Below are 27721 nucleotides of genomic sequence, written 5' to 3'. Positions count from 1 at the left end.
TCTGATGTCTGACTGGTTATTCTAATATGTCTTCATGAAATCATTTGCCCATTTGATGTTATATAGACAAGGGTCTGATTGTGACTTTAACATATAACAACCCAGTTTCCCAAGTTGTAATGATAGAACCCAGTTATATAATTTTAAGAAATGTGCAGTGCCAAGTTATCTGCAGGTTAATGGCCAACAAATCATTGGTAAGGTATTCTCATTGAGCTACAAACAAATGACCTTATTGAGTCAGCACTACATTGGAAAACAATATACCCTATAACAAGAAGAAAAAAACATGCCACAGCTGGGATGTTTATGTGGGCAATGCTTTGTCTTTTTTAATGCTGTTGGTGCTTCCTTATTTTCCGTAACACATGGAACCCAAAAATATGTTTAAATTGGTAGTGCAACTAAGTTTAGCATTCGTTCTGGAAAACACTTTGTGTAGCATTTGCCCATTCTGAAATACAGTGTGCAAGTTCACACACATACAACATGAATCTGCTTCAATTGTATTTTTTCCATTGCCACATCTGTCCACTTCTTAATGTCTGATAACATAGTGTCATTTCATTCCCAGTGAACAGATGTAACAGATAAAGCTACCGCTTATGATCTTTTCCCTGTAAGCATCATGTCTGGAAACCTTTCAAGGTGCCTAATATTGCTCATTATTTGGTTTTAAATATTGCCCATGAATACAAATGCTGGACTCTGTAGACAGCATGGCCATTGCTAACGAATGCCCCCAATTTTTTTCAATTTAAACGATAAAGCAAAATGTATCATTTTTTTGGCTTTGCAATTTGCTTTCAATATTTTAGCCATGGGTGTCTATTCTTTCTGTCTAACTAGAATGGAACTAGCAATGTATTGAGCATGATTTCTTTGACTCTAAATAGTATTTTACTGTCAGATTTTACTTTACTGTCTGTCCTCCTCCCATCTTTTCCTTTTTCAATAAAAAGACACTCTTTCTTCTCCTGGCCCTGTTAAAACAAAAGCTTGTGTGTCACTTTTTCATAGCATCCTCTTACACTTCACTTGTAACTAACTGTTTTTTTACTGGGGAACTTCAGTTCTTACCATTGTTTCATCAATGTGCCATGTAAGCAATTTGCTTTAAAGACAATCTTGTGCCATGAGGATGGCCTGTTGAATTTCTAAATAAAAGTAGTTCACAGGATAGTTTTTGAACAAATTGCACAAATGACATTTCTTTGCACATGTATGAATGCACAGAAGTTATTTGAAACACATATTGTGGATACAGAACATCACATCTGATCTGGCTATGTCCTATCAGCTTAGAAGAATATAGAATGTTAGGAATAAATATTACTAAATCTCTTCTGTATTCAAGTCTCTTTTGCTCTTGCTCTCTTATGGACATCTTATTTATCTCAATAAAAAAGGGGGGTTTTGAACATTTTTCTCCGAAACTTACATGTGCAATAAATTGCTGATACCTTATGTTGATAATTGTGTAGCTTTGAATGCGGTTGGCTTTGAAACGAGCCAATACTGTACATATTTTAAGTGGTGAAAATCCAGTGAAAATCTGGAGGCTAGTTTAGATCAGTTCTCCAACCTGGTGCCCTCCAGGTATTGTGTGCAGTTCTCATCAGCACCAGTTAATGTGGTCAATGGTGAAGAATATGAAGTAACTGAAGAAAACCCAGTTCAGAGAGGCAAATCATAAAACAAGAACAAGGAGGCCGTGCAAGGGGGTTGAAGCACAGCAGAACATAACAGCTTTTTCCACAAGTAGATATTTTCTTAGAAGTCTTCTCTGAGAAAGGGCTGTTGAAAAAGGATTAAACCTAGCAGTGCTTTCTTACTTGAAACATAAACATTCCTTCTAGTTTTGACTGTGAGAAGAGCCAGGCTTTAAAAATATAAAACTATTACGTAGAATAATTTGTTCCATGTGTTACACTTTATATATTCATGTCTAACTTGCTTTTCTTCTATTGCAAAAGTACATGATTAAAACACATTAAATTGTCATTGAAATGTTAAAACATGTCACATTCAAAACATCTTTCTGCCACTCAAAAAGTGTGTTCTTTTAAAACGTCCTTCTGCCATGTAATACTATTTTAAACACCAAAAGAATGCCTACCTAACATGGTGTTTGCCTGCTGGAAGAAAACAATGAGGGAGCCAACCAAACTGCTTTTTTGTTTCACAGCCTGGAAGCAGCCTTTGAGAAGATTCCTTTTCATGTCCTTAGTAAACGTACCTGGTGAAGCAGAGAGAAAGTCCTTCTCTGAAGCTCTTAAAATCTATGTTGGCTCATATGGGAAGATACTCTATTTCAGACAATGTTTCAAACTGCTCCCTTGTTTTTTCAAACAAAAGAGATTTGGGTCTTCCTTAACAGCTTTAAATTGGCATGGTGATCTATTTTGAGGGAATTATTTCCAACCCTTTCCCTCTTCTTTAGAAAAAGCGTGAATGATCAACAACAGATGCTTTGGCCTGCTAATGGTATTTGAGGGATTCCCACCTAAAATGGGGGAAAAAATCAACCTGAAATTGATTTGTTTGATCTCTGCTGGATATGTTAATTTAGCCAAGAAGGAACAAAAAATAGACCTCTAGCTAATTGTTCAGGATTTCATCTTAATTTGGCTATACAGTACAGCCCCTTGATCCACACTAGATACTCACAGTTTCACTTACCCGTGCTCCACAAAGTATCTTCCCCCTCTTGGAAGTGTTTCCCAGTGTGATTCTATATTTATTTATTTATATATTTATTTATTTATATATTTATTCCTGACATTTATAGCCCACCCTTTTCACCCCGAAGGGGACTCAGGGCGGCTTACAAGTTATATTTACTATCATAGAATCAGATGAAATTTTGTTCCCCCCCCCCCCCCCAGATGACCACACATCACACCTCTCACCCCAACTCAGATTTACTGTCTGCTTTCTAGTAGCTCTGCTACGGATTCAGGACTGATGTCGTTGAGCTTAATTATATGCTTGGTTTAGCTTTAATTAACTCATATTACACAACAGATTTCTGTGATGGAAACAATTTTATGAATAGTTCAACAGTTGTCTACTTTTTACCCACAAGGGAATATTTGCAAAAAGTGTTTTTCAGGCAGCAGTGAATTGCAATGAGAAGATTTATCTGACTGTTCACAGCAGTTTAAGAGATCCACGGGAAGATCCAATTTGAGCTGGTTTATGTAAAAAACAGAAACACACACACACTTACTTATGTTTCTATAATTTGAGATGAACTAATTCAAATTGGGGTTTTCCGGAGAATTTCTTAAGACTGCTGTAATTCAGATTTCAGATAGATATTAGGCTTGCTCAAATAATTTGTTTTCCCCGTTAACCGTTATTAATTCGTTATTTTCGTTTGTTTTGAAGCAATTTTGAAGCATTGGTTGTCCACACGTCTGGATATCGCGGTTTCGAATCGCGAGAGGCCGTTTTTCGTTATGTCGTTTTTTTCGTTAGGAAAAAAAAGCTTTTGCAAATCACCCAAACTCCCACCATTCAGGCCCTTTCCTTTTGCCCCTCAGCAAAAGGGGCGTCACGGGCTCAGCCAATGGGAGGGGGCGAGGGGGAAGGAGGAGGAGGAGGAAGACGGAGGGGGGAAATGGCCGCCGCCGCCTCGCCTCAGCTCAGGCCTGGTGTCTCTCTGAGGCGGGAAGGCGGCGGATGGAGCCGGGAATGGAGAGACCGAGTGAGACAGAGAGGGGCCTGGCGGTGAGGTTTTGACGTCTGTGCGAAGCTAGGCAAGTGGGGTTTATATATCTGTGGAAGGTCCAGGGTGGGAGAAAGAACTCTTGTCTGTGGGAGGCAAGTGTGAATGTTGCAATTGGTCACCTTGATTAGCATTGAATAGCCTTGCAGCTTCAAAGCCTGGCTGCTTCCTACCTGGGGGAATCCTTTGTTGGGAGGTATTAGCTGGCCCTGATTGTTTCCTGTCTGGAATTCCCATTTTCTGGGTGTTGTTCTTTTACTGTCCTGATTTTAGCTTTTCTGTAGCTAAAAATGCATATAAAATTGATTCTATAGGGAGGATAAATGATTGGATTTCAACTCCTACAGCTTGGCTTTCTCTGCCAATAATGGTACCCATCTTGGATATTGTAAGGGATTTATTATTATTATTATTATTATTATTATTATTAGACCTTGCTCCCAGGAAGGTGCCTTCGCTGTGGCTCCCAACTTATCTATCTACCTTTCCACATATTCTCCACATTGTGTGTATGTGTATGTATATTATATATACATGAGCCCCGATGGCGAAGTGTGTTAAAGCACTGAGCTGCTGAACTTGCAGACCGAAAGGTCCCAGGTTCAAATCCCGGGAGCAGAGTGAGTGCCCGCTGTTAGCTCCAGCTTCTGCCAACCTAGCAGCTTGAAAACATGCCAATGTGAGTAGATCAATAGGTACCGCTCTGGCGGGAAGGTAATGGCACTCCATGTAGTCATGCCGGCCACATGACCTTGGAGGTGTCTATGGACAACACTGGCTCTTGGGCTTAGAAATGGAGATGAGCACCAACCCCCCAGAGTCAGACATGACTGAACTTAACGTCAAGGGATACCTTTACCTTTACCTATACACACACACACACACACACACACACACATTATGCAGGGACTATATACACAATATATATCACACACACACCAATTTAACAAAGTTTCAGCCACAAAAACAAAGTTTCTGAAGTAGAACAATGACTTTCACAGTAAAGACAACCCAATTTAACAGGAAATAAGACTTTCAAACCAGGAACAGATTTCTGCAATTATTAAAAAATGGTTTATTATAAAAGCTATGAAAATTCGCCAAAAATCAGAGGATAAGGGAAAGCTATCAGTGTTAAATGTGTTCTACCACTGTACCAAGTTGGAAGAAGATCACTCAAAAAATGAGGGTGGGAGAGTCCTGTAAAGTCCTCTCCCTCTGTGCTGTTTTTGGGAATTGCGCATGCGCATCCGCCATTAACGAATTAATTTAGAAAATAACGAATTTTTGTTAATTTCGAATTTTTTGGGGGGCCAAATTCGGAAATACCATCAGAAACGAAAAGCTGCCCCCCTCTAGTTTTGAAACGAGTTTAGAATCAAATTTTTCGTGGATCGATCAAGCCTAATAGATATCTCAGAAAGCTAAATAAATCTCTAGGGACACTGAATCAAAGAAAAGCAATTCCTTATCCTACTACTGATCATTTATGGATATCTTCAGCATACCATTACATTCATTCTTAACTTTCCTGTTTCTGTTTTAAATTCACTAAAATTAACATTGCCTGAGTCCTAAATTATATATACGTTTTTAAGGTTTTTATAATGTGTTTTAACAATGTTATTAATAGATCTGTTTATATTGTTCTGTTTTTATGATTGCATTTTGGGCATTAAATTTTGCCAATTTTTGTAAGCCGCCCTGAGTCCCCTCAGGTGAGAAGGGCGGGGTATAAATGTTGTAAATAAACAAATAAATTTACATACAATATATTATATTAGCATAGCACAATATAAGCATTATTATATTTTTATATTGTACTATAACACCATATTGCAATATTATTAGTAATATTACATGCAATATATAGAATTATAATAGTGTATTATATTTTATTACATAATATCAATATTATATGTATATACAATATATTATTAATATAGCATAATATGAGTATTACATATTATATTGTTAGATTGTCACAAGAGGCATGGTGGAATGATGTCTTCCTGGCCCCCTTCTTTACTCTGGCCCAGAGTCTGTTACAGTATGCTTTCAGCCCAAATATTATCAAAATGTAGGATTAGCTATTAATCCATCGCTTCAGGTATCTATGGTGCGTCTTCCATGTCCTTCATGGATATAGGGGTCATACTGTATCTCTTCCCTAGTCATTCACTAATTTAAACTACATTGTGCGTGTGTGTGCATGTGTGTACACATGCACATGAATTTAGCATTTTCAAACCTATGTATCACGTTAGTACTTTTTATCCCATTTGCCATTTCATTCCCATTTAACTTGGGAGTAATCTTTTTGGAACTACAGTCTAGTTAGGATTTCACCATTCTGATTCATTTGGCATTGCCTACAAATTAGCTTTACTATGGTATTTGTTTTGAGATGGATTATAAACAAATTACATTTTGCTGATTCTGATAAGGATTTTCATAGGGATCCTACTTCATACTTTGTTCAAGGTCTGATTTGGTAAATTCAAGACTACATTTCCGGTCTTTTCTCCAGCCTTCCATTTCACTTTCTGCATGTATTGCTAGAGCTACCTTCACTTCTTTTTAAAAAAAATACATCTAAAAAGCAAGGTCCTTCTTTTAGGAAATACTCTGCTTGTGATCCAGTCATCTGACCATGATTATTTCAGGTTTCTCTCCTTGGCCTCCTATCTCACCTCAGCTTCCATTTTTAGTTCTCCGCTGTGAAACTCATGCAGCAATCATGGGTCAGGCCATGTGACACCCCTTGTTAAATCTTGCATTGGCTTTTCGAATCCAGTTGAAATGTAAGAAGCCCTGCTTCAAATGAATACCAACAGAACAACAGTGCTGCTCAATAATTAATACATTTACTTGTAAGGACTAAAACAAAACAAGGATTTCCAAACCCTTGTGCATATAAACTGAATAAATGTAAACTGTTTTTATATTGCTTTTAAGAAACAATGTAGCAAAAGCTACAATACAAATGACAGCTATTTCAAGAAGGATTATTACCAGCTGGAACGTGTCCAGAGAAGGGAGACCAAAATGATCACAGGTTTGGAAACCAGGCTTTATGAGGAATAGTTGAGGCAACTGGGTGTGTATAGCTTGGAGAAAAGGACGAGAGGACATGATAGCCATGTTTAAATATTTGAAAGGAAGTCACATGGGGGGGGGGGGGTGTTGTTTTTTGCTGCTCTGGAGACAATAGAGCAATGTTTTAAGGTGCTGGAAAAAATTCCACCTAAGCATTAGAAAACTTCCTGACTCCAAGAGTTGTTTGGAGCGTGATGGAGTCTGGATTTCAAGCAGTCTGGATGGCCATCTGTCAGGGGTGCTTTGATTATTCCTGCACAGCAGGGCCTGGGGCTGGACAATCCTTGTACTCTTCCGACTATGATTCTGTGAAGCTCACAACATACTGAATGATGTAAAAAAACAAAACACTTGAACATTACAAATTGCATCACGTTCCAGTTGTGTCGACCCTGTAAAGTGAATGCAGTTTGACATCACTTTCATTGCTGTAGCTCAATTCTATTGAATCTTGGGAATTGTTGTTTTGCAAAGTCTTTAGCTTGCTTTGTTTGACTTAACCCACAACATTGTACAGTTATAACAGTTGCTATTCAATCGCACTGCCTTGTAATCTAAAATCCTGGATTCATTGAAACGCGATCTTGGTCATACTGATTTTCAAATGATACCTGTTGCCTTGTCAAAAGCATGCCTCCTGACAAAATACACATGAGCGATGCTATTTGTAATCTCCCTATAAATATATCTATAGATTTAATGTAAGGAAAGCACAAGTATCTGAGCAGGAGGGAAAAGATAGTGCTCAAACTGCCTAATGTTGGCAGTACAATGTATCCTGGTAATAAATTTGAAATGATTGCAGATAACTGGAGCCTCCGGTGGCTCAGTGTGTTAAAGCGCTGAGCTGCTGAACTTGCAGACCGGAAGGTCCCAGGTTCAAATCCGGGGAGTGGAGTGAGCGCCCGCTGTTAGCTCCAGCTTCTGCCAACCTACCGGTAGCAGTTCGAATACATTCAAATGTGAGTAGATCACAGTAGGTAATTATGTTCCATGCAGTCATGCTGGCCACATGACCTTGGAGGTGTCTACGGACAACGCCGGCTCTTCGGCTTAGAAATGGAGATGAGCACCAACCTCCAGAGTCTGACATGATTGGACTTAACGTCAGGGGAAACCTTTACCTTTCACCTTGATAAAAGCACAAATGCATCTGTGTTGTCAACAGATTGCCAGAGCATCACAGGAAGGAAGAAATTATGTGGTCCAAAGGAGACAGAAATAGGTGGAACCTACTTTTCTGGTTAAAGGGGGAGAGAACAAATAAGACAGGAAATACTTGTGACATGTCCTCCATCATCTGAAAGTGGGTGAGGAGGAATTGCCCATAAGATTCAATCTCTTTATCCGTGAGATATCCTGCAGTTCAAAAATCAATTGCAGGAGAGTCACAATTACAAGTGAGAAGTTTATTAGAATGCCCATAGCGTCCTATTTGCTAGAGGACTTCAGCTTATACAGTTGCACCTGTTAAATACGTAAGAGAGTGTGCTAGGTCAAACCATTAGCCCATTCGCTCAGTGTTGTCTAGTACCAGCTTGAGGCATAGATCAAATACTTTAAAATACTCCATGGCCTGTCCAAGGGTGCATCTACACTTCAAAATTAATGCTGTTTAACACTGCTTAAACTGCCATGGATCAATACTGTGGGGATTGTGGTTTAGTGAGGCACCAACACTCTTCAGCAGAGATTCAAGACTTTGGCCCCATCTACACAGCCATATAATGCAGTTTAACTGCATTGAGCTGTTGCAGTGTAGGTCAGCTCCCTTGATTTTATTGCACTGAACCATTGTGGTTAAAATGGTGTGAAACTGCAATAATTATACAATGTAGATTCACTGTAAGATTTGGCCTCCTGGGAGGAACAAGATGGCATTCTTTCTCATTTCATACATAAAAGCCCCACTGGGTTGGCCCCTAAAATATTAAACAAAGGTGATCAGGTAGCATCCTCCCACACAGAAGGGCAAGGTATGTATCACATATACACCTTCCTTTCCTGTATTTTGTGGCTGCTTGTCAGCACCTGATAGGGATTGACATCTCTGGCCCATCTCCTGTTTGGGCATCAGCCAGCGTGCCAATGCCTTAAATCAAGAAATAGTTTTCTAAGATCTGCAGAGATGCTCACAGGAACACCTCAGCAAGCGTGAGTCCAAAAGTGGCAGGCTAAACCCTGGAACCTCAATCAGTAGCTGATGCCGGATGAAAGACTCCCTCCTGGGCACACAGAAGACTGGGCAATTTGGAAGGCACTGAACAGACTGTGTTCGGGTACCATGGGATGCAGATCCAACCTTAAGGAATGGGGCTACAAGGGGGCCACAACATACGAATGTGGAGAAGAGTGAACCACAGACCACCTACTACAATGCAATCTGAGCCCTGCCACGTGCACAATGGAAGACCTTTCTATACCCTGTTTCCCTGAAAATAAGACATCCTTGAAAAATAAGACCTAGTAAAAGTTTTGCTGAATTGCTAAATATAAGGCCTCCCCCCCCCCCCCCCCCAAAACGGAAGTAAGATCTAGCAAAGTTTTTGTTTGGAAGCATGCCCAGCGCCTGCCAAACAAAACACCAGAGCATGCAGGATTGGTAAATGTACATACCAATTGGATATGGAAATAATGGTAGTAACAAGAAATTCTTGATAGGATTCACAGTTCGTCTGGTTATGTTGGTTTGTGATGACAACTAGTATACAGTATATAATAAATGTGAATTTTTTTGTCCAACAGAAAATGTGAGTTCTTCTTTATAGAAAAATAAGACATCCCCTGAAAATAAGACCCAGCACATCTTTGGGAGCAAAAATTAATATAAGACTCTTATTTTCGGGGAAACACGGTAGCAACACCAGAGGCACTCCCAAGTGTTTAGTTAGTGGTAAAAGGACATTTAGTATACACTGTAATGCCAAGTTTTTTTAACTTTGTGTTTTCAAATACGTATGTTACAACTTGTATCCTCAATTCACTTCTGACACGATAAATAAATAAATAGCACCTGATAGCTGAGGCAGTGGCTTCAGTCTAATACAACCAGTCACTGACCAGTAATACTAAATTTGTCTTCCTCAGTCATAGCATGAGAAACCAGCAATTAAACATGGCAACCTATTCAGGGAAACGTTCCATATTGCTGTGCTATGTCCTCGGTGGCGCAGTGGATTAAACTGCTGAGCTGCTGAACTTGCTGGTGGTTTGATTCCGGGGAGTGGGGTGAGCTCCCACTGTTAGCCCCAGCTTCTGTCAACCTAGAAGTTTGAAAACATGCAAATGTGAGTACATCAATAGGTATCGCTCCGGCAATAATGGAACGGCGCTCCATGCAGTCATGCTGGCCACATGACCTTGGAGGTGTCTATGGGCAATGGCTTCGAAATGGAGATGAGCACCAACCCCCAGAGTTGGACACGAGTTGGATTTAATGTCAGGGGAAAACCTTTATCCTTACCTTTATGGACTCTCTGAAGTTCATTTGTTGTTTTATCATCAATATTGTTTTAGTTATATGGATCGTTTTATTGTGTTTATCTCATAAACCGCCTTGGGAGTCCTGATAAATCAGCATGCAAAAATTAATAATAATTATCTTGGAAATTCCCTTTGCAGGGCAAACAAGATTAGATTTCCGGCTATATGATCTACACAAAAAGCCGGACTAGTGAGGATTGGCTTTTGGCTTTGATGGCGGTCTAGTGCCCTCTTGTGTCCAGTTAATCCGGACAGTCCCAAAAAGTGGCCATATATATAGGAAAAATGGGTAACAGAGTACCCTTATTTACAAAATATTAATTACAAAATATAAAATTTGGGTCCTCCAGGGGTTTTGGATTTCAACTCCCACCATTCCTAACAGCCTCAGGCCCTTTCCTTTTCCCCCTCAGCCGCTTAAGCGGCTGAGGGGGAAAAGGAAGGGGCCTGAGGCTGTTAGGAATGGTGGGAGTTGAAGTCCAAAACCCCTGGAGAGAGGACCCAAATTGGCCCAGGCCTGATTTAGACCATGCTGCCTGAGAGCTTGTAAGAGTTAAGTCCAAAAATTGTAGCTTTCCGAGTCCTTCAGCTGCTCTTCTTACAAATTTCCCCAGTGAGCTTAAAGCAAAAGGCCACAGGATGGCTAGCAACAACGCTCTCTGTTCCCTGATTGGTTGAGAGGCTTCCTTTGGCCTACAGGGTCAAGGCTTTCTTCCAGAGAGATCGAAGAGATGCTCGAATTTTGATTGGCTGGGACTTTTTGGGAGAGCGTCCTGATTGGCTGTAAAATAATGGTACGTTGTCCTTTTGCCTTAGTTGAGGTTGCCGAGAGAGAACATGTCCATCTGAGGAGATTTCTGATTGGTGGATCGGAAATCTCCATCTTGTTTGCCATTCCCCAATGTAGGGTGCATAGGCCTGAGGTAAATATTATCACTGATGAAGAACCCTGCTTTCCTGACAGACTGAAAATATCTTGGTTAATTTTGGTTCACTGACTTCCATGATGAGAGCCGGTGTAGCTGACAACACAGAGGTTTTTCAAGGCGAATTAATTATGAGGCGAATGGCACTATTAAGTTGAGCATTCTTTATCCACAATTCTGAAATTCGAAATCCATGGATGGCTTAGAGATAGTGACACCCTTGGAACCCCCAGTGGGGCAATGAGTTAAAAACCCGTGTGCCAGAAGGACTGCTGACTGAAAGGTTGGCGATTTGAATCCGAGGAGCGGGGTGAGCTCTCATCTGTCAGCTCCAGCTTTCCATGAGGGGACATGAATGATGCCTCCCACAGGATGGTAAAACATCTGGGTGTCCTCTGGGCAATATCCTTGCAGACAGCCAATTCTATCACACCAGAAGTGACTTGCAGTTGCTCAAGTCGCTCCTGATATGGGGAAAAAAAAGTGACACCCTTGCTTTCTGATAGTTCAGTGTACATAAACTTTGCTTCCTAGTAGGGTAAAGGTAAAGGTTTTCCCCTCACGTTAAGTCCAGTCGTATCCGACTCTGGGGGTTGGTGCTCATTTCCATTTCTAAGCTGAAGAGCCGGTGTTGTCTGTAGACACCACCTAGGTCATGTTGCTGGCATGACTGCATGGAGCGCAGTTATCTTCCCGCCGGAGCAGTACCTATTGATCTACTCACATTGACATGTTTTCCAACTGCTAGGTTGGCAGAAGCTGGAGCTGACAGTGGGAGCTCACTCCGCTCCCCAGATTTGAACCACTGACGTTTTGGTCTGCAAATTCAGTAGCTCAGCAGTTTAACTCACTGTGCCTCCTTGCTTCCTACACAGCACTCTTTAAATAATAATAATAATAATAATAATAATAATAATAATAATAATAATAATAATAATACTGGTAATAATGTATTACCTTCCCTCTCCTTGCGGCTTGTGTATAAAAACTACCTTAAGGTCTATAAAGTGTATATGGAACACAAATGAATTTTATGTTCACACTACAGTCCCATCTCTACAATATCTCATTGTGTATATAGAGAGAAATACAAATTTTCCAAAATCAAAGGTACCAAACTCCAATCTTTCCCATCTCCCCCCACCCCCCTAAAAAGAAATCTAGCAAGAGGAAGCACAAATATGTATCATCATTTTTTTCCCTTCAAACAGTTCAGGTTTAGACTAATATTGTATAGAAAAAAACTAATATTGTATTTTAAAAAGGCAGATGCCTCCTTGTGGAGAAGAGTTGTTTTTATCTAAAACGTTTCTTTCTATGCTGTTAATAGGTTAGCCTGGATTATGTTTTCTTTAGTACTTTACCTAAAGTTTTTTATTTAGGACTCAATCACTGATGCTTTTCAGGTAAGAAAAATGGCATTTGCTACAGGTAAAAAAAAAAAATCCAGAATACACATTAAGTAAAAGGAAATATCCACCTGACCCAATCCCCAGCTGGGGTTGTTACCATATTTCTTTGATTGTAAGATGCCATCAGATGTAAGACACACACTAATTTCAATACCTAAGGCTTTCTGATTTATGGGGACCCTAGGGTGAACCCTAAATGGGGATTTCTGGGGCTGAGAAAGTGTGATTTTCCTCTCATGGTGGGGTTTTCATAAACAAAAGGGGCATTAAAGCCTTGTTTTCAAAGCTGTACTACAGTGCTAAAGCACTATACCACAGTGGCGGGATGCACAATTTGGACGCTTGCCCAATTTCTACCTTTGCCTTAGTGCAGGTCTGGACAAACCTTGGTCCTTCAGGTGTTTTGGACTTCAACTCTTACAATTCCTAACAGCCAGTAGGCTGTTACAAACTGTGGGAGTTGAAGTCCAAAACACCTGGAGGGCCGAAGTTTGCCCAGCCCTGCCTTAGTGTGATTAGATAGTTTGATAGCATTGTGATGCGATCCCATTTGAACCTGGCACTACTTATCCCTGAAATACAAAAATATATATATAGAAAAAGTAAGATGCAGAAAAAGTATGTAAAATTTTATTTAATTTAAATATTTATAACATCTTGTACATCTTAAGATCTCTGTATGATATTAGTATAAACCATTTAAAACTGGCACAACATAAAATGACAAAAAGAGCTAAGCATTATTAAAATATGTTAAAGAATTAATGTCAATTGTTTCAAATTTATTTTAATTCTTCTCCGAATTTGTTTAGATTTTAATATGCAATCCATTGACCGTTCTATATAGTAGCTGTAATGAATTACATGTTGCAGTTGGCTTCTGTTTAGATTATCAGTTATTAAGAATTTAAGAGTCAGAAGTTCAAGAAATTTTATGTGAAAAATTCAGCCAAGGCAACTCAAATATAATAGAGAATCTAGTTTCTATGTGAACCAAACCCTTTTGCCCATATGATTGGCTGAGCTATTGAGGCGATGTCAGAGCTAGGAAATGTTATTGCAAAACCTTAACAGGTTATTTTTTAATGTACTTTTTGCCTTTTATCTACAGATAACACACACATTTTCTTGTTAGTAACACATTTCTCAAATCACCTAAGATATATTCTGAGTGATCGGTATGTTTAAAGTAATGAGGGGAAATTACTCATTATACACCTTCATATTTATCAGTATTAGTATTATGCTGTTTTCAAACTGATATTGTGTTTATTTTATCCCAAAAAAGAACGACTCACCTTTGTTCCATTTACCTTCTAAAGTCTCTTTCATGCCACACATTAATAGCACTTTGATCCCCCTTTAGCTGCAGTTGCTGGGATTCACATGCATTAGACCTTTCTGACAGAGAATTCTAAATACATCATAAAACTACAATTTTAATAATATGGAGCCATTACAGTTAAAGTGGCACTGAAGTGTTACAATTTTATGGTGTGAAAACGATCTGTGTCCTGGAAGAGGTAAAGTAGCAATAATGATAGTCAAACCTTGCTTTTACTTCATTCCATGCTGCAAAAATGCTGTTAAAATTTGACATGCAAGAGGAACAAATTAAAGTTGGTATAACAAAATAGGCTCATAATTTTGGCTGTAACATACAGATGAAACAATGGGGCAAGATGTGGTCAAAGGAGCTAAAATTTTTGTTATGATCTCAAAGACACTTTTTATACATTGATGTACCAATGGTCTACGATTCCAGAAAAATAGGCTAGAATGCATAAAAGTCTTTCAAATGTATGGCGGAAGTATGAACAAGCTGGGAGATGCTATCCTATGTGGTGACAAGTGAAAAAGCTATAAAGTTTAGGATTCAAATGCTTAATGTAATACAAAAGATCTTGAAGGTTAATATTAAGTTAAGTAAATTACCGCTCAAGTTGCTGCTAGGCTAAGGTGGGAAATGCAGTGACAGTATAGTATTGAGTGATGGAGCAGAACATTTCAGAGGGCTCTGTGAAGGGCAGCGAAAGGATAAGATTTGGACAAGAAGGATAAGATTTGCACAAGCAACCAAACAAAAGATTTTGTTTTATTGAGGCAAAGAGAAATGGCACTTTAAAGAGTCTTTGCAATACCATTGCTTCCTGTTTTTACAATGAAAACCAGAAGGAACTAGTGGTGTGGTTTCTGGAAGCTTAATTGTGTGGATTTTGTCAGCACAGTTTTGATGATAGTAGTAGCAGGAAGACACAAAGGAATGTAAAAATGGTTTTTAGATTCTACAAGTAATCCATAGCAAAAGTGTTGCCTGCTTCTGCCCACAGCCTCTTTTTTAGAGAGAAAAAGCGCTATACTACTGCTGCTGCTACTACTAATAGGCATGTAAGTTTATTTTTGGATGCCAACAGGTTATGAAAACGAATGCTTACAAAAATAAACCTTTCTAAATCAGGAACATTATAGTTGCAAACATGGTGTTAAATTCAACACAACACAGTTATTTGCTATGTCATATTGTCAGACACATTATGAACATTGTTGGCTATATAAAAGTATATAAAAAGGTATATAAAGGTATCAGTAATGGATAGGGATATATAGTTACATCTCATTAAGTTGGAATTGTGCCTTTTTCACCCTCAATTTAACTAACCTTTTTTTGCCTCAATAGACAACATTTAGAAAAATGAAACATAACCAGAGCTGCTGCCAGACACCTCCCACTATCACTGTGCATACAAAATCAAGTGCATCACGAACCTACAAGCAAAAACACCCCCTTTGCCTTAAACGTCCTAAATTTAAAGACAGCCAAGAGACCTGTGGGAAAAACATTAATAACAAGCCAAAAGGTTCCTGTCTAGTTATTCAGCGTCAAGAAATGACAGCTTTCTTTAAATTATTTGGTAGGTTCTTAAAATGCATTTCATATAAGTATAAGTATATATGTATTTGCATTATATCACTGTTGCATTTCAATAGCACTTCTCAACACCGAAAGTGGTATTTAGGAAGATAGGCAAGACTAACCTAAGATTATTCTGTCAGCTAAAGTGCATGCATTGAAGGTTTAATATCCGACATTCATTCCAAGTTTGTGTTCATTGCAGCACATTCGTTTTTATGAGGTACTGACATAAAATCCATTATTCATGGGATATAACTTCTTTTTGTTTGTTAACCTGGTTAGAATATTCCTTCTAGCAAAATGATTTGTAAGTTATTTCTAAGTTGTTTTGATTTGCCTGGAAGTGAAGCAATGGAATGAAAAAAATAACATATGTATAGATATTTCTACTTTGCCATTTTTCTTTCCTTTATACCTAACCTTCAGCCATTATAAAGCAATTCTATTTCTCCAGACAGATAGGCTACTTTCTCTACACCAAACCAGTTGTCATTTTAAATGCAATTTGATTTCTTTCAGGGATATTTTAAAACCAATGTTTCCTGAGAGTTATCAGTGATTATAGTTGGTATGTCATAGTTGCCTTCTTTTACAGATGATGATTTAATTCAAGATTTCTTGTGGATGGATTGTTGTTGTAAAATTGCAGACAAGGTAAAACTGATTGTTATCATGAAATTAATTACAACTGTAAGGTTGTGGAAAATAAAGATTTCTGTTTTTATTACAGGACTAGTTGTGTAGTAGTTTGTTTCCAAAAGGTACCAAATCCTTCAAGAATTGAAAAATGAGTTTATAGGTGGCACCACATGGTTGGCTAGGAGTAGAATATTGTGCACAGATAAAAACTACCAAAACAGATCAAATCACTTTGGCCCGGGCTGTGGCGCAGGCTGGTGAGCAGCCAGCTGCAGCCAGCTGCAACAAATCACTCTGACCAAGAGGTCATGAGTTCGAGGCCAGCTTGGAGCCTGCGTTTGTCTCTGCCTTTGTTCTATGTTAAGGCATTGAATGTTTGTCTTACATGTGTAATGTGATCCACCCTGAGTCCCCTTCGGGCTGAGAAGGGCGGAATATAAATACTGTAAATAAATAATACAGGGCTTGAAAAATTGCATTTTACAGCAAAAGAATAATATCCTCAGCACATTTTTTAAAACCCCTATAAAATTCATTCAGATGGACAGTACATTTTGGATACAAACTTCACAGTTGTGTGTGTATATATATGAGTTACTCATCACATGCATGTATGATTTCCAGGGAGAATGGGCAAAGTTCAGATCTTCTTTTGTAAAGACAATCCCAAGAGTTTTGAGGTCCAAATTACAGATTTTGCTATTATTTGTGGATAAGGGAAGCCTTCTATGGAGATGAGAAAATGCCATGGTCAACTTAGGGTCTTGCCACCGCCACCATTTCCCTACCCAGACATTCTAAAAGGCCTTTTGTCACTCTAGGAGAAGGTGAAAACTGTTTTGAAACAAGTTAAAGTACAGTATTACCTCTTATAAAAAAGGAACCACCTCCTTCTCTGAGAGCAGTGGTGAAAGGCAACAGCTTAGTCCTTAGAGAACCTAAAAGAAGCACTGACCCCTCCCCTTCCCTTTCTCAGTACTCTTTTGAGGAGAAGTGTCCAAAGAATTGATATTGCCATTTTCCTGCCCAGGCATTCAAAAAACATCAAAAGGCTCATGTACCCTACTAGCTAGCTCTGGAAGTTTTTTTTGGTGCCATGAAATACTGCAGGGGAAGATGAAAAAGCCATGGTTCTGCTGATGTTTGATTTAAAAGAACAATGTTGGATTTTGGTCTAAACTAGTTTAGCCTCTTTAGGTATAGAATTTATCCTAAATTAGCTGATTCTTTAGTTTTTTTTATTATTATTATTATTATTATTATTATTATTATTATTATTATTATTATTATTATCATCTGCATTTCTGTGTCACCTTTCTCCCTGAGTGGGACCCAACGTGGCTTCCAAAACAATTAAAAATATTCACAATCAAAATGCTAACACAATTTTGGTTGTAGAAGGTAAAATATTGTTACTCCATTTAGTTTTTAATGGATTTGTGGGAGGGAGGGGTGGCTCCCTTTTTGTGTATGATGGTTTACATTTTTAAAAACATTTTAGTTTGGGCCCTTGTTATGGTTCAAAGAGTTTTCAAATCTTCCTGTCAAGAAATAACCTGTTATATCTCACTGCTAATAAGCAATTCCCATCTCTAGATATTTTATTTTAACAGTTTAACTACAAGAGGCCATGTCAACAAATTACAGTTGGTCAATTTTTAAGCCATAATTAGAGGTTTCACCCCTATGTTAACTGTGCCTAATTCCTGCCTCTAAGTCAAAAACATCTGAAGAGCCGTAGTTGCTAACTTTAAGACCTGATTATCTATAGCAAATTAAATTAATATAAATTACTTATGAGCTTTTTCTGTTGATGTCACCATTAAGAGATGTTTTGTTACCCTAAGAAAAATAATAGAAAATAGGGACATAAATATTTTATCTTTCTCAACAGTACCTTTTGGCAATGACTTTTGTTTATTTCAAGAGAGCTGGCTACAGTATAGATGAACATACCAGGCTCAATTTCTTTGTGGCTCTGTGAGTACTATTTGATTACAAAAGAAAAGACAATGTTTCCTTCTTTGAGAGAAGCAGTTAAAAAAATCTCTGATGCATTAAAGAAATTATTAGTACAAGATCTTTTTTCAGGTTTGCAGAAGATAATTTGCCTGTATACATATGGAGTTACTCAATGTCCAAAATCTGATTGTTAGCTAAAATTAGAAAAGATTCATTCAATCAACAGAACATGAATTAAGCATTGACTCACAAGATTCTTACTGATTCTTTAAGTCTACTTTGTCCAAAACTAAAACAAAACAAAAATGAACTTCAATAGAAAGGAACAATAATAAAGGGCACTCAGGCTGTTCAAAAAGGACCATATTGTGGAAAAAAATAAGATTTTGTTGGGAACCCTAACAAATTTTAGCCAAGTTATTTGATCTTGAAGTCCTCTTTTAAAATATCAATAGTTTTACCATTGATAAGATAGCATTTCTGCACCTGTGCTGGGCACATTAACTTGAATAGTGAGTTGTTGCAGTCAGAAACTTAGATTATGATGCTTTGTTTAGATAGGGGGTGCATTTACACTGTAGAATGAATGCACTTTGACACCACTTTAACTACCATGGCTCAATGCTATGGAAGTCTGGGAGTTGTCGTTTAAAGAGGCACCAGCACTAATTGGCAAAGAAGGCTAACAATTTTGTAAAACTGTGGAGGCCAGATTTAAGAGAGTTACAGTACATGTCATTGTAGGTACCTGGCAAATACAGTTGAAGAAGATGATGAAGAGTCAAAATATGAGATTTTTCCATGGGCATTAGGGAAATCATGGCGGAAGCTCTTCCCAAATTTCTTAGTTCTAAGGGATGAACTCTGGAGCAAGATGGACTACAGGGCTATTGTGAGCAGACGCTGCTGTGAGGAGGTAAGGGAATATATTTTTATATACAGATAGATAACTAGCTAGATAGCTAAGATAAAATGAATTTAATAGTATCTTCTATTTTTGCAATTAAGCATTTTTTATTTTTTGCAAACTATATGAAGTAACTATTTTAAGCATTCACAAAATCATGGTAAGTAGCTGAAATGTTTACTATGAGACATGTACCTCAGCCACCTCTACAATGTAGAAGGCAAAGTGCAGGCCATAGGCCCCCCAAAGAGTCACTTTCTTACCCACCAAAAGGCAAAATGATATCTATGGGCTGCAGAGAGTATTTCCCCATGTTTACCTTCCTCCCACCCCGCACTCTGGGTCAAAACAAAAATTTGCAACCTTTTTCAATACATTCTTTTGTCCCAAAAGTGCCGCCTAGGGGTTCACAGATAAACCTACATGTCCTATATAAAATGTTGAGGAAGGGAAAATCACTTCTGTGGGGAACAGATACAGCCTTCAAATTACTTTAACAGAAAAGAGGAAAAATATGTTGCAAACTAGCCCTAATCAGATTTTCTCCCAGTAGCTAAAAATTAGTGTTTGCAGTGTTTTGAAAAGTCTCACAATAAATAACAGTTTGGTTTTGACACCAAAGATTCTGTCCTCTTGGAAAGCACTTTATTGGAAATTGAGCAACCTCCCACTGGCAGCTAGGTTTGATGATTTGTATGAAGTTTTTACTTGTGGTTTGTTCTGATATAGCTCCATTTCAGAGCTAAGATTCTCTAATGTAGGTAATGGCTATTGCCTCAACACATTACATATGGCAGCGGGAACGTTCGATCCATCATAGTGGAGCCACAAGAAATAACAATCGCAATGGAGTACAGCTGCCTCAAGGACCTAATGCCACTCCTGCAGATTGTTTGCTTTGTGGGAAGAAAACAATATCTATAAGGCTAGGATTATCTTCCTCTTCCTCCAATGGCAGTCTGGAAATGATGGAGCAACACATACCTCAGGGAATGGAAGACTCTCTTTCATCTGTTAAAAATCTTCTTGAGCCTCAAGGTTACTTTCAAGGTATGATGTGAGCATTCTGAATTCCACTTTTGCAAATAGAAATTGTAACTTGAAATACATTAATAACCCTTTCCACAAATCCTTTTCATAAGCAACAATTTAGAAGGAAGTGGTAATTATGTCATGTTTATTCATTTGCCATGTATATACGCCCCCTTTATAACAATGTGCTCAAGGCAATGTACACAATTCTCCTCTTTCTTCATAGCCATTTGGGCCTGGCTGAGAGGGGTAAATTGACTGGCCTTGAATCATCCAGTGACTTTTGTGGAAAAGTGCTGATCACGTAAATATACTAACTAGTCAGGTAGATTAATCATGACATCACACTCCAATTTTCTTAATTCCACGTCCATTATGGGTTTTCTAATAAGCAGAAAAATCATTTGGATTTTTGTGTCTGTTTTTTTTCTAAATAGATATATTGTTGGATACATTTTTAAAATATACTATGACTCCCTTATTCACAGGGGATAGTAATGAACACTATATTTTGACTATATTTGGGCCAGATGCATATCACAAACTTGCAGTCGAGGGCTTAGACAGGCCCACAAAGACTTCCAGAGAGGTGGGGAATTTTTCTGGGAGCGCAAGTGAGTGAAACCATGGCTATCGATCCGTGGATAATGAGGTTGTACTGTATACAAATTTGCGTGCACTTTTCAAATGTGCACATGCTTTCAAACTTCACGTCTTTCACAATGCAAGCCTAGGAATGGATAGATTTCCAGCCAATGCTCTTGTTTACATGCTTGGTTTAGGAAATATAGATGTGGTAAAGAACTCAAATGTGGATTTCTCATATTTCACACGTTTCCAACACCAAGCAGAATGTAGAGTGACACCTGCTGGATGGAACACTAAGAACACAGTAATAAGAAAGGCTCCCTATTATTCCTATATGATATATTCTCAATTAAAGGGAGAACCCTGTAATTGCTAGTGTAAAAACATGTAGCTCTTATACTGAACACATATGGGGAAATGTATCAAGGACACTTTGGAAAGCAACAGGAAATAACAGATCAATGCTATCAAAGTGTAACATTCCATCAGCAAATCCTTTAAAGCTTTTTAAAACTAATTGGAGAACAGACTTTTGCACCCTAAAACTGTTTTCTTTTGCTCCCATAAATGTTATTTGGCTAGGGTTACATCACAATCATAGATTACACAACACAACAGCATTATAAAATCCTATATACTTTCAGTGTGTGTATTTCTTTCCCCATTTTTCCATAGATGGTAACAACCAAAACAAAGGAAGTAAGAATATCTATCCAAGTAAAGACAGATCAATGGACTGGTTTACTGGAAATGAAGAATAGAAAATACTTCATCCAACAAGTTTGGAAATTACTGGGAACCATTAATTTTCAAAAGGAAACAGAAGATATATTTCAAAGTATTTGTTGTCTTAAGTTTATTTTTAAAATGATATATTTTAGTGAACTATACAGTATCAAAAATCTAGTCAGTATAAATAAGGACTGGGTTTTTCTAAACTGAATAGGCAAGAAATAATTACAATTTTAATTCCAGTGAAGTACATTCTTCAAACTAGCATGTAACATTCGGAACATTGTTTGAATATGCTGGATTAACCTTCCGCAATTTGATAAGAAATGCTGGTTTAGAAGGGAGAAAAAATTACAAGTATTAGTAATATAATTCAGAAGTAGCCTTGCGGCATAAGGTTTTATGTTTTACATTTCTCTGTTTTAAAAAGTAACAAGGATTATAAAAACATAGTAGCAGTAATGAATGCATATCTTATGCAATATTTGCTGTGCTGTTCTTACCTGTGTGACCAGTTTGCCATGGATAAGGTCTAGCAATGTAAGGTGGTTTTGTGCCATTAGAAACAAAAGCCTCTGAAATAAAATGAAAATATACACTTGTCTGATATCTTTAATTCCAATGCATACAAGTTTAATAGTATTTTTTGGGGGGGGGGGGGGAATCTTGAGCTTCCTCTACATCTTTATCCTTCTTCCTATTCTCCTCATTAAGGGAGATATTTGTGTTCTTGCAGATCTTTTATCCCTCAGTGATAAACAGCAGCAAACACCAGTCTCTCAAAGACTAATGTGTTGCATTCAGATTACAAATCCAGCAAAACATTGCTAGTGATCAGGGAACTTGCATTTTACATTAAGGTTCACATACAGTGCAGTATTTACAGTAACAAAATAAGATCTTATTCAAATGTGTTTCCTACCATCGTGCTCTCTTTCTTCTGCAGAAGGATCGTTATTTTCATCACGGCCATCCAACTCATCATCGAAATCTGGCTTTGTTTCTCTGCTTTGGAAAATGCTACTATTTCTCCACGTATTTGGAAGTACTAACCAGTCTCTGTGTGTCACTTCCACTATTCTTTCACAAAAAAGGTTTAACTTCCTGGTTCGGATTGCTTCCAATAGATCAACAACCTGGGTGATGCTTGAAGAAGAATTAATGTCATACATATTGCAGGTGAATCTATCTATCTGCTATCTACCTACCTATGTAAGTAATATGCAATAGTTTATTCAGAAACTGAATAATATGACTACATTAATCGCAGTACATTTAGTTTAAATATATGCATGCAGGATTGCAGACATAGATCTTAAAACAAAATGAACTGTCCAACACCAAAAAACGTATACAAATTAAAATAGCTATCTTGACTGAAATACAAGTTAGTTCAACCAAATAGCTTAGACTATAAAATATCAGTATTTAACAAAGCTGTGAAAAGTCATAGACAATAATCTGATGCGTAACTGATTGGCCTTGTTTAACTTATGCTATTAAACATGTACATACTTCCTTTCTCTTTACATTTAGAACTCCTCAAAACTTTTTAATTTGACAAAACAGTGTTCAAAATAGAAAACTGGAGTTAGTCAATCCTCTTTTGTGTTATAACAGTTATTTATAAACATAGCTAAGAAAGTAATCACTGAAGACCTGGACATGTAGTTGTTAATGGGAAAAACTAATACTTACTTTGCAAGATATACTGTACAAACACCTCCCTGTTTAAGATTTGGGATAACTGTAGGCAAAGCATTCTGGGGGAGTAACATATCCAAAGCTATCTAAGGAAGAAATATATATTTTAGTGATGGTTAAAGGAGAATGTAAGTAGTTATAATGTAGTCCTAGTGCACATATTTTTAAATGGGACACATTAAAGTTTACGTCAACAAGATCACAAACCATAATACCCAGCAGAGTTTGTATTCAGGGCCAGACAGTTACATCTTGAATGTCCAGAAGTCAATCAGGTTGAATCTACCCTGCCCTATATCCCAGAATCTGAGCCCAGATTATCTAGCAGTGTAGACTCAGTTTAAATGATATATGGGATACATGACAGTGTAAATCCAGCCTGTCATTACTTCTGTTAATGTGACAGGAAACTCCTGTCTTGATCTAACGCAGAGTAAAATCAAGATGATTATATTCTGGGGAAGGGTGGAACAAATCCAGATTTTTTTCAAAGACACAAATACATACTGCATCAAATGTTATAGTTTTCAAATCCTCCGCTGCTGTCAAAATGTCTGCATTAATGAAGTCCACACTATCTGGCCACTCCACAGTATGCCCTATTCTCCATGCATCACACCAGGTCTGGTAGTTCTTTTTTGCCAGTTTATGATGATCTTTCCTGATTTCATAACTTATAATATGCCCTTGCGGGCCAACTGAAACAAAAGGAGATAGAATTAAAGTTGATCATTGTCTTCCTCTTTTTATGAAACATGACTAAGTGATGTCAGAAATAAACTTTCCTTCCAAACGTAAAAGAACAATGGTTAACACAGCTGTGAAAGTTTTGTAAAATTAACAATGATAAAATACACTGCCTAGTTAACCCAATTAGAAAATTAATACAAATAGAGAACAATTGCCCTTCCTGAAAGTAATATTCTAAACTGAAACCTTATAGTAAATTTGATCAGAAGAATAACTGAACAAATAGATTAAAGTACATTATTCCAAAAGTAATGTCTTTATGAAACATTATGATCAAAAGACAATTATGAAATATAAGAAAAAATAGATGCCATGTTGTTGCAAATACATTGAATTGTCAAGTGATTACATATATTTAGGCTGCAGTCCTAAACACTCATACCTTTTAATAACAGAATTCTTTCAAAATAAACATACACAGAACTGCACTGTTAGTGACTGAATTTTGACTAATTAAATAATTGTATTTAAAAGCCTTTGCAGAGAAGTCAATTCTTTTTCTAGAACATTAAACTCCCCTAGTGTCAATTTCGTGACATTACTGAAGTATTGTTCATCTTTCATGGCATCCAAATTTTCATCTGTAACTTATTGCCCAACAAAATCTCTGCATACGTTGGGCCAGAGCATGATAGCCATATTTAAACATTTGAAAGTGTCATATTGAGGAGGGAACAAGCTTGTTTTTTGCTGCTCCAGAAACTAAGATATAGAGCGACAGATTGAAGCTATAGGGAAAGAGACCCCACCTTGATTTTTTTTAACATTCTTAAAAATTATACCAAATTTTCAGTTATGAAACTATAATGCCAAAAATCTCATCAAATTAACAGTGGTCTATTTGCATTGAAATCAATATTTTCACTGAAATATCTAGCATTTTACCTGCTCTTGATAGAAATAAACTCATTCCACCAGACCCAGAGCCAGCTTCCAGCACTTTATCTCCTTGGCTGATATCCATTAGTAGAAGCATTGTGCTAATGTCCTAAAGAACAAAGGAATACTTAAGTACATATAAATTGCCAACTGAACAGTATTTCATTTGAGTGTTTTTACACATCCAGGCAGGTAAGACAAAATTGATCCTTGATGGAACTGGGGCAGTGGTACACACACAAACACAACTTATATAAATAGATTAAATGTCCAGGTATGTTTTGATGCATGTTTACTGGAATCAATAGGACCTATTCTCACTTAAGTGCAGTTGGCTCCCCACATTTGTGGCCTTAACCTTTATTTTAATTATTTATTGTATCAGAAGTGAACCAAGGGTACAGTTGCAATGTATTTAAAAACAAAGTTAAAACACTTGGCATTATACTAAATGTCCTTTGATTCGTAGCTGGCCACTTGGAGTGTTTCTGATGTTGCTATAAGAAGATCCTTCATTGTGCATGTGGCAGGGATAGGATTTAATGATAAAATATTTATACCCCAGGAACAAAAATCATGTTACATAGTGTTATATAGCAGAGTAGATAGGACCAAAAGCTGGCTGGTCTTTTTCCACATGGGGTTGGTCCGGATGACTTTCCAACTGTTATTATTCTAATACAGTAGAGTCTCGCTTATCCAACATAAACAGGCCAGCAGAATGTTGGATAAGTGAAAATGTTGGATAATAAGCAGGGATTAAGGAAAAGTCTATTAAATGTCAAATTACATTATGATTTTACAAATTAAGCACCAAAACATCGCAATATTGAAAACATTGACTACTAAAAGGCAAACTGCATTGGATAATACAGAACATTGGATAAGCGGAGGTTGGATAAGCGAGACCCTACTGTAATAATATTAATTTATATCATCATTAGAAAAATATAATTTATTATTATTTGAATTACAATGTATTATTAAGATTACAACAGGACTGGGGAAACTTGGGTCCTCCAGGTGTTTTGGACTTCAACTCCGGAAGTCTGCCTACGCCTGGGTCAAGTGCTGGCCTGATACAGTTCTTTATAATTTATCTGTGTTTATATGCAAGTTAGTTTTTGAAATCCTGGTAGGACTGTCACAAGTTGATGGTGATCATTTAATTACATCCAAAATGTGTTGTTGCCCTTCAAGGGGTGTATGTACACTGTAGATTTAATGCAGTTTCACAGCATTTTAACTGTAATGTCTCAATGTTATGGAATTATGGGATCTGGTGAGGGACCAGCCTGCTTTGACAGAAAGAAGTTAAAGAGCGCCCATGAGTGCATAACACTGAGCCATGGCAGTTATAGCGATATCAAATTGCATTAATACTACAGTGGGACAATGTTATATTCCTCTGTGATGCCAATGGTTGTGGGATATAAGCAAGAGTGTGTGTTTCAGTAATGAAACAGTTAACAGCAGGCTAGTTTTGACTATGACCTATCAGGCATGATTTCTGGTCTTGGAGGTCAGGGACTTCCGAACTGAGGAATGTGCTTCTTATCTCTGAGTTACTCTTTATATTGCTCAACTGTGGAGACCCCTATCCATAAAAATAAGTTTGGCCCATCTCTTTTTAGTTTTCACTGGTCACCAGAATAGTGCTGTTCCACATGGCACACCACACTATAGAATGTAATACAGCAGTGTAGATGGGGCCAAAGGCTGGCTGGCCATCTGTTCGGAGTGCTTTGTTGGTGTTTTCCCACATGGGGTTGGGACGAATGACCTTTTGGAGGTGTCTTTTCCAACTGTTATTATTATACATTTATATTGTTGTTAGAAAAATATAATATTTTTATTATTTGAATTACAATGTATTATTTGGATTAGTGCAGGCCTGGGCAAACTTGGGCCCTCCAGGCGTTTTGGACTTCAACTCCCACAATTCCAAACAGCCTACCGGCTGTTTGGAATTGTGGGAGTTGAAGTCCAAAACGCCTGGAGGGCCCAAGTTTGCCCAGGCCTGTTGTATATCATGTAGAACCCCCAAAGCCCCGCCTCCTCCCCTTTGAGTGACAGTTTGCCCATGCCTGGCTGGATGACAACCTTCGGGTAGGCGATGGTGGGCCCTCTCTTCATGAGCAGCACGAACTCTTCCAAGGAGGGCCTCCGGACGAGGAGGCTGTGCCTGGCCGAGGTCCGCAGCACCTGCCCGGGGAGCCTGCCTAGGATCTCTCGGTGCGGCACGGCCCCCCAGGTGCTGTTCAGGGCGCCCTCTGCAGACGCCAGACGCCACAGCCTCTTGAACTCCCCATTGCGTCTGCGCCGGACCTCCGCCAGCACCAGCTCCCCGAGCTGGAAGGGAATGTCTTTGGAAGGCGCCTTCGGGATTACTTCAGGCTCCGGCTCGTCGCCCCGCAAGGCTTGGACCTCGGGGGAAAGGAGCTCCTCGGGGAGCAGCCGGCTCAGCCTTTCCAAGGGAGACAAAGGCCGCCTCCTCCGGCGTCTCCAGTCGGATTCGGGCTCATCGCTGCCTGCTCCGGAGAAGCCTCTCCAAGGGCTCCTCTCAAGGCCAAGGATCCGAGAGGCGAGGCCGCTCCTCCCGCAGAGAGGCGAGCCCAGCCTCCGCAGCCAGCCCCGCATGGGATCGGATGGCCGTGATAGCGATGCGCTCCCTCCGCCAGCAATTCAGAGAATGGGAGAGACAGACGCAGGAATGCCGCCACTGGGTTAAAACCACGCCCACTCCCTGACGTCAGAAATGTCTCTAGCCAACCCGAAAACAGTTCCAAGGGCCGCTGGTGAATCTGTCTCCCTTTCTCTCTCCCCGGCTCTTATTTGACAGACTCGAAATCTGGTTAGAGCCCCGCCCATTTTCAGACGTCAGCCACTCCTCAGGCCAATCCGAAAAAAGATGTCCAAGGGACTCTGCGTGAGCCTCGCACTTCCGGCTCTGATTTGCAG

At 38.5% G+C, this 27721-nt stretch overlaps 2 protein-coding genes across 6 annotated transcripts; one reads left to right on the top strand and one right to left on the bottom strand.

Annotated features, from left to right (window-relative positions):
- Positions 1–322: 322 nt before the first annotated feature.
- Positions 323–27577, bottom strand: trmt61b (tRNA methyltransferase 61B). Of its 2 annotated transcripts, none has more exons than XM_016990683.2 (7): positions 26864–27577; positions 24767–24869; positions 23639–23829; positions 23126–23217; positions 22350–22573; positions 21931–22002; positions 323–2506 (listed from the first exon to the last, which is right to left on the bottom strand). In XM_016990683.2, exons 1-7 carry the CDS (start codon positions 27398–27400, stop codon positions 2415–2417), a joined length of 1311 nt encoding a protein of 436 aa, XP_016846172.2. In that variant the 5' UTR covers positions 27401–27577; the 3' UTR covers positions 323–2414. The 2 variants fall into 2 exon arrangements, with proteins under 2 accessions (XP_016846172.2, XP_003216124.2); XM_003216076.4 differs by lacking the exon at positions 323–2506 and adding an exon at positions 21535–21756 and having other exon boundaries at positions 26864–27576.
- On the top strand, positions 10798–22025 carry spdya (speedy/RINGO cell cycle regulator family member A). Of its 4 annotated transcripts, none has more exons than XM_062973256.1 (7): positions 10798–11109; positions 15331–15565; positions 16163–16221; positions 18101–18186; positions 18913–19084; positions 19837–20125; positions 21371–22025. In XM_062973256.1, exons 1-7 carry the CDS (start codon positions 11107–11109, stop codon positions 21454–21456), a joined length of 930 nt encoding a protein of 309 aa, XP_062829326.1. In that variant the 5' UTR covers positions 10798–11106; the 3' UTR covers positions 21457–22025. The 4 variants fall into 4 exon arrangements, with proteins under 4 accessions (XP_062829326.1, XP_062829331.1, XP_062829316.1 ...); XM_062973261.1 differs by lacking the exon at positions 10798–11109 and adding an exon at positions 11112–11238; XM_062973246.1 differs by lacking the exon at positions 10798–11109 and adding an exon at positions 11239–11351.
- Positions 27578–27721: the final 144 nt, after the last annotated feature.

Source organism: Anolis carolinensis, chromosome 1 (assembly GCF_035594765.1).
Source record: "Anolis carolinensis isolate JA03-04 chromosome 1, rAnoCar3.1.pri, whole genome shotgun sequence".
Classification (NCBI taxonomy): Eukaryota; Metazoa; Chordata; class Lepidosauria; order Squamata; family Dactyloidae; genus Anolis; species Anolis carolinensis.
Note: the sequence above shows the minus strand (reverse complement) of the source record. Positions and strands in the feature narration are given on the sequence as shown.

Coding starts and splice junctions, on each gene's coding strand:
- spdya (XM_062973246.1), top strand. CDS start 11,319: ATGATGAGAGCCGGTGTAGCTGACAACACAGAG. Junction 16,222..18,100: donor GTTGTAAAATTGCAGACAAG/GTAAAACTGATT, acceptor CTTTCTCAACAG/TACCTTTTGGCAATGACTTT. Junction 18,187..18,912: donor CTCAATTTCTTTGTGGCTCT/GTGAGTACTATT, acceptor ATGTCATTGTAG/GTACCTGGCAAATACAGTTG.
- trmt61b (XM_016990683.2), bottom strand. CDS start 27,400: ATGCGGGGCTGGCTGCGGAGGCTGGGCTCGCCTCTCTGCGGGAGGAGC. Junction 23,830..24,766: donor TTTATTTCTATCAAGAGCAG/GTAAAATGCTAG, acceptor CTTTTGTTTCAG/TTGGCCCGCAAGGGCATATT. Junction 22,574..23,125: donor TGTACAGTATATCTTGCAAA/GTAAGTATTAGT, acceptor TTCTTCTTCAAG/CATCACCCAGGTTGTTGATC.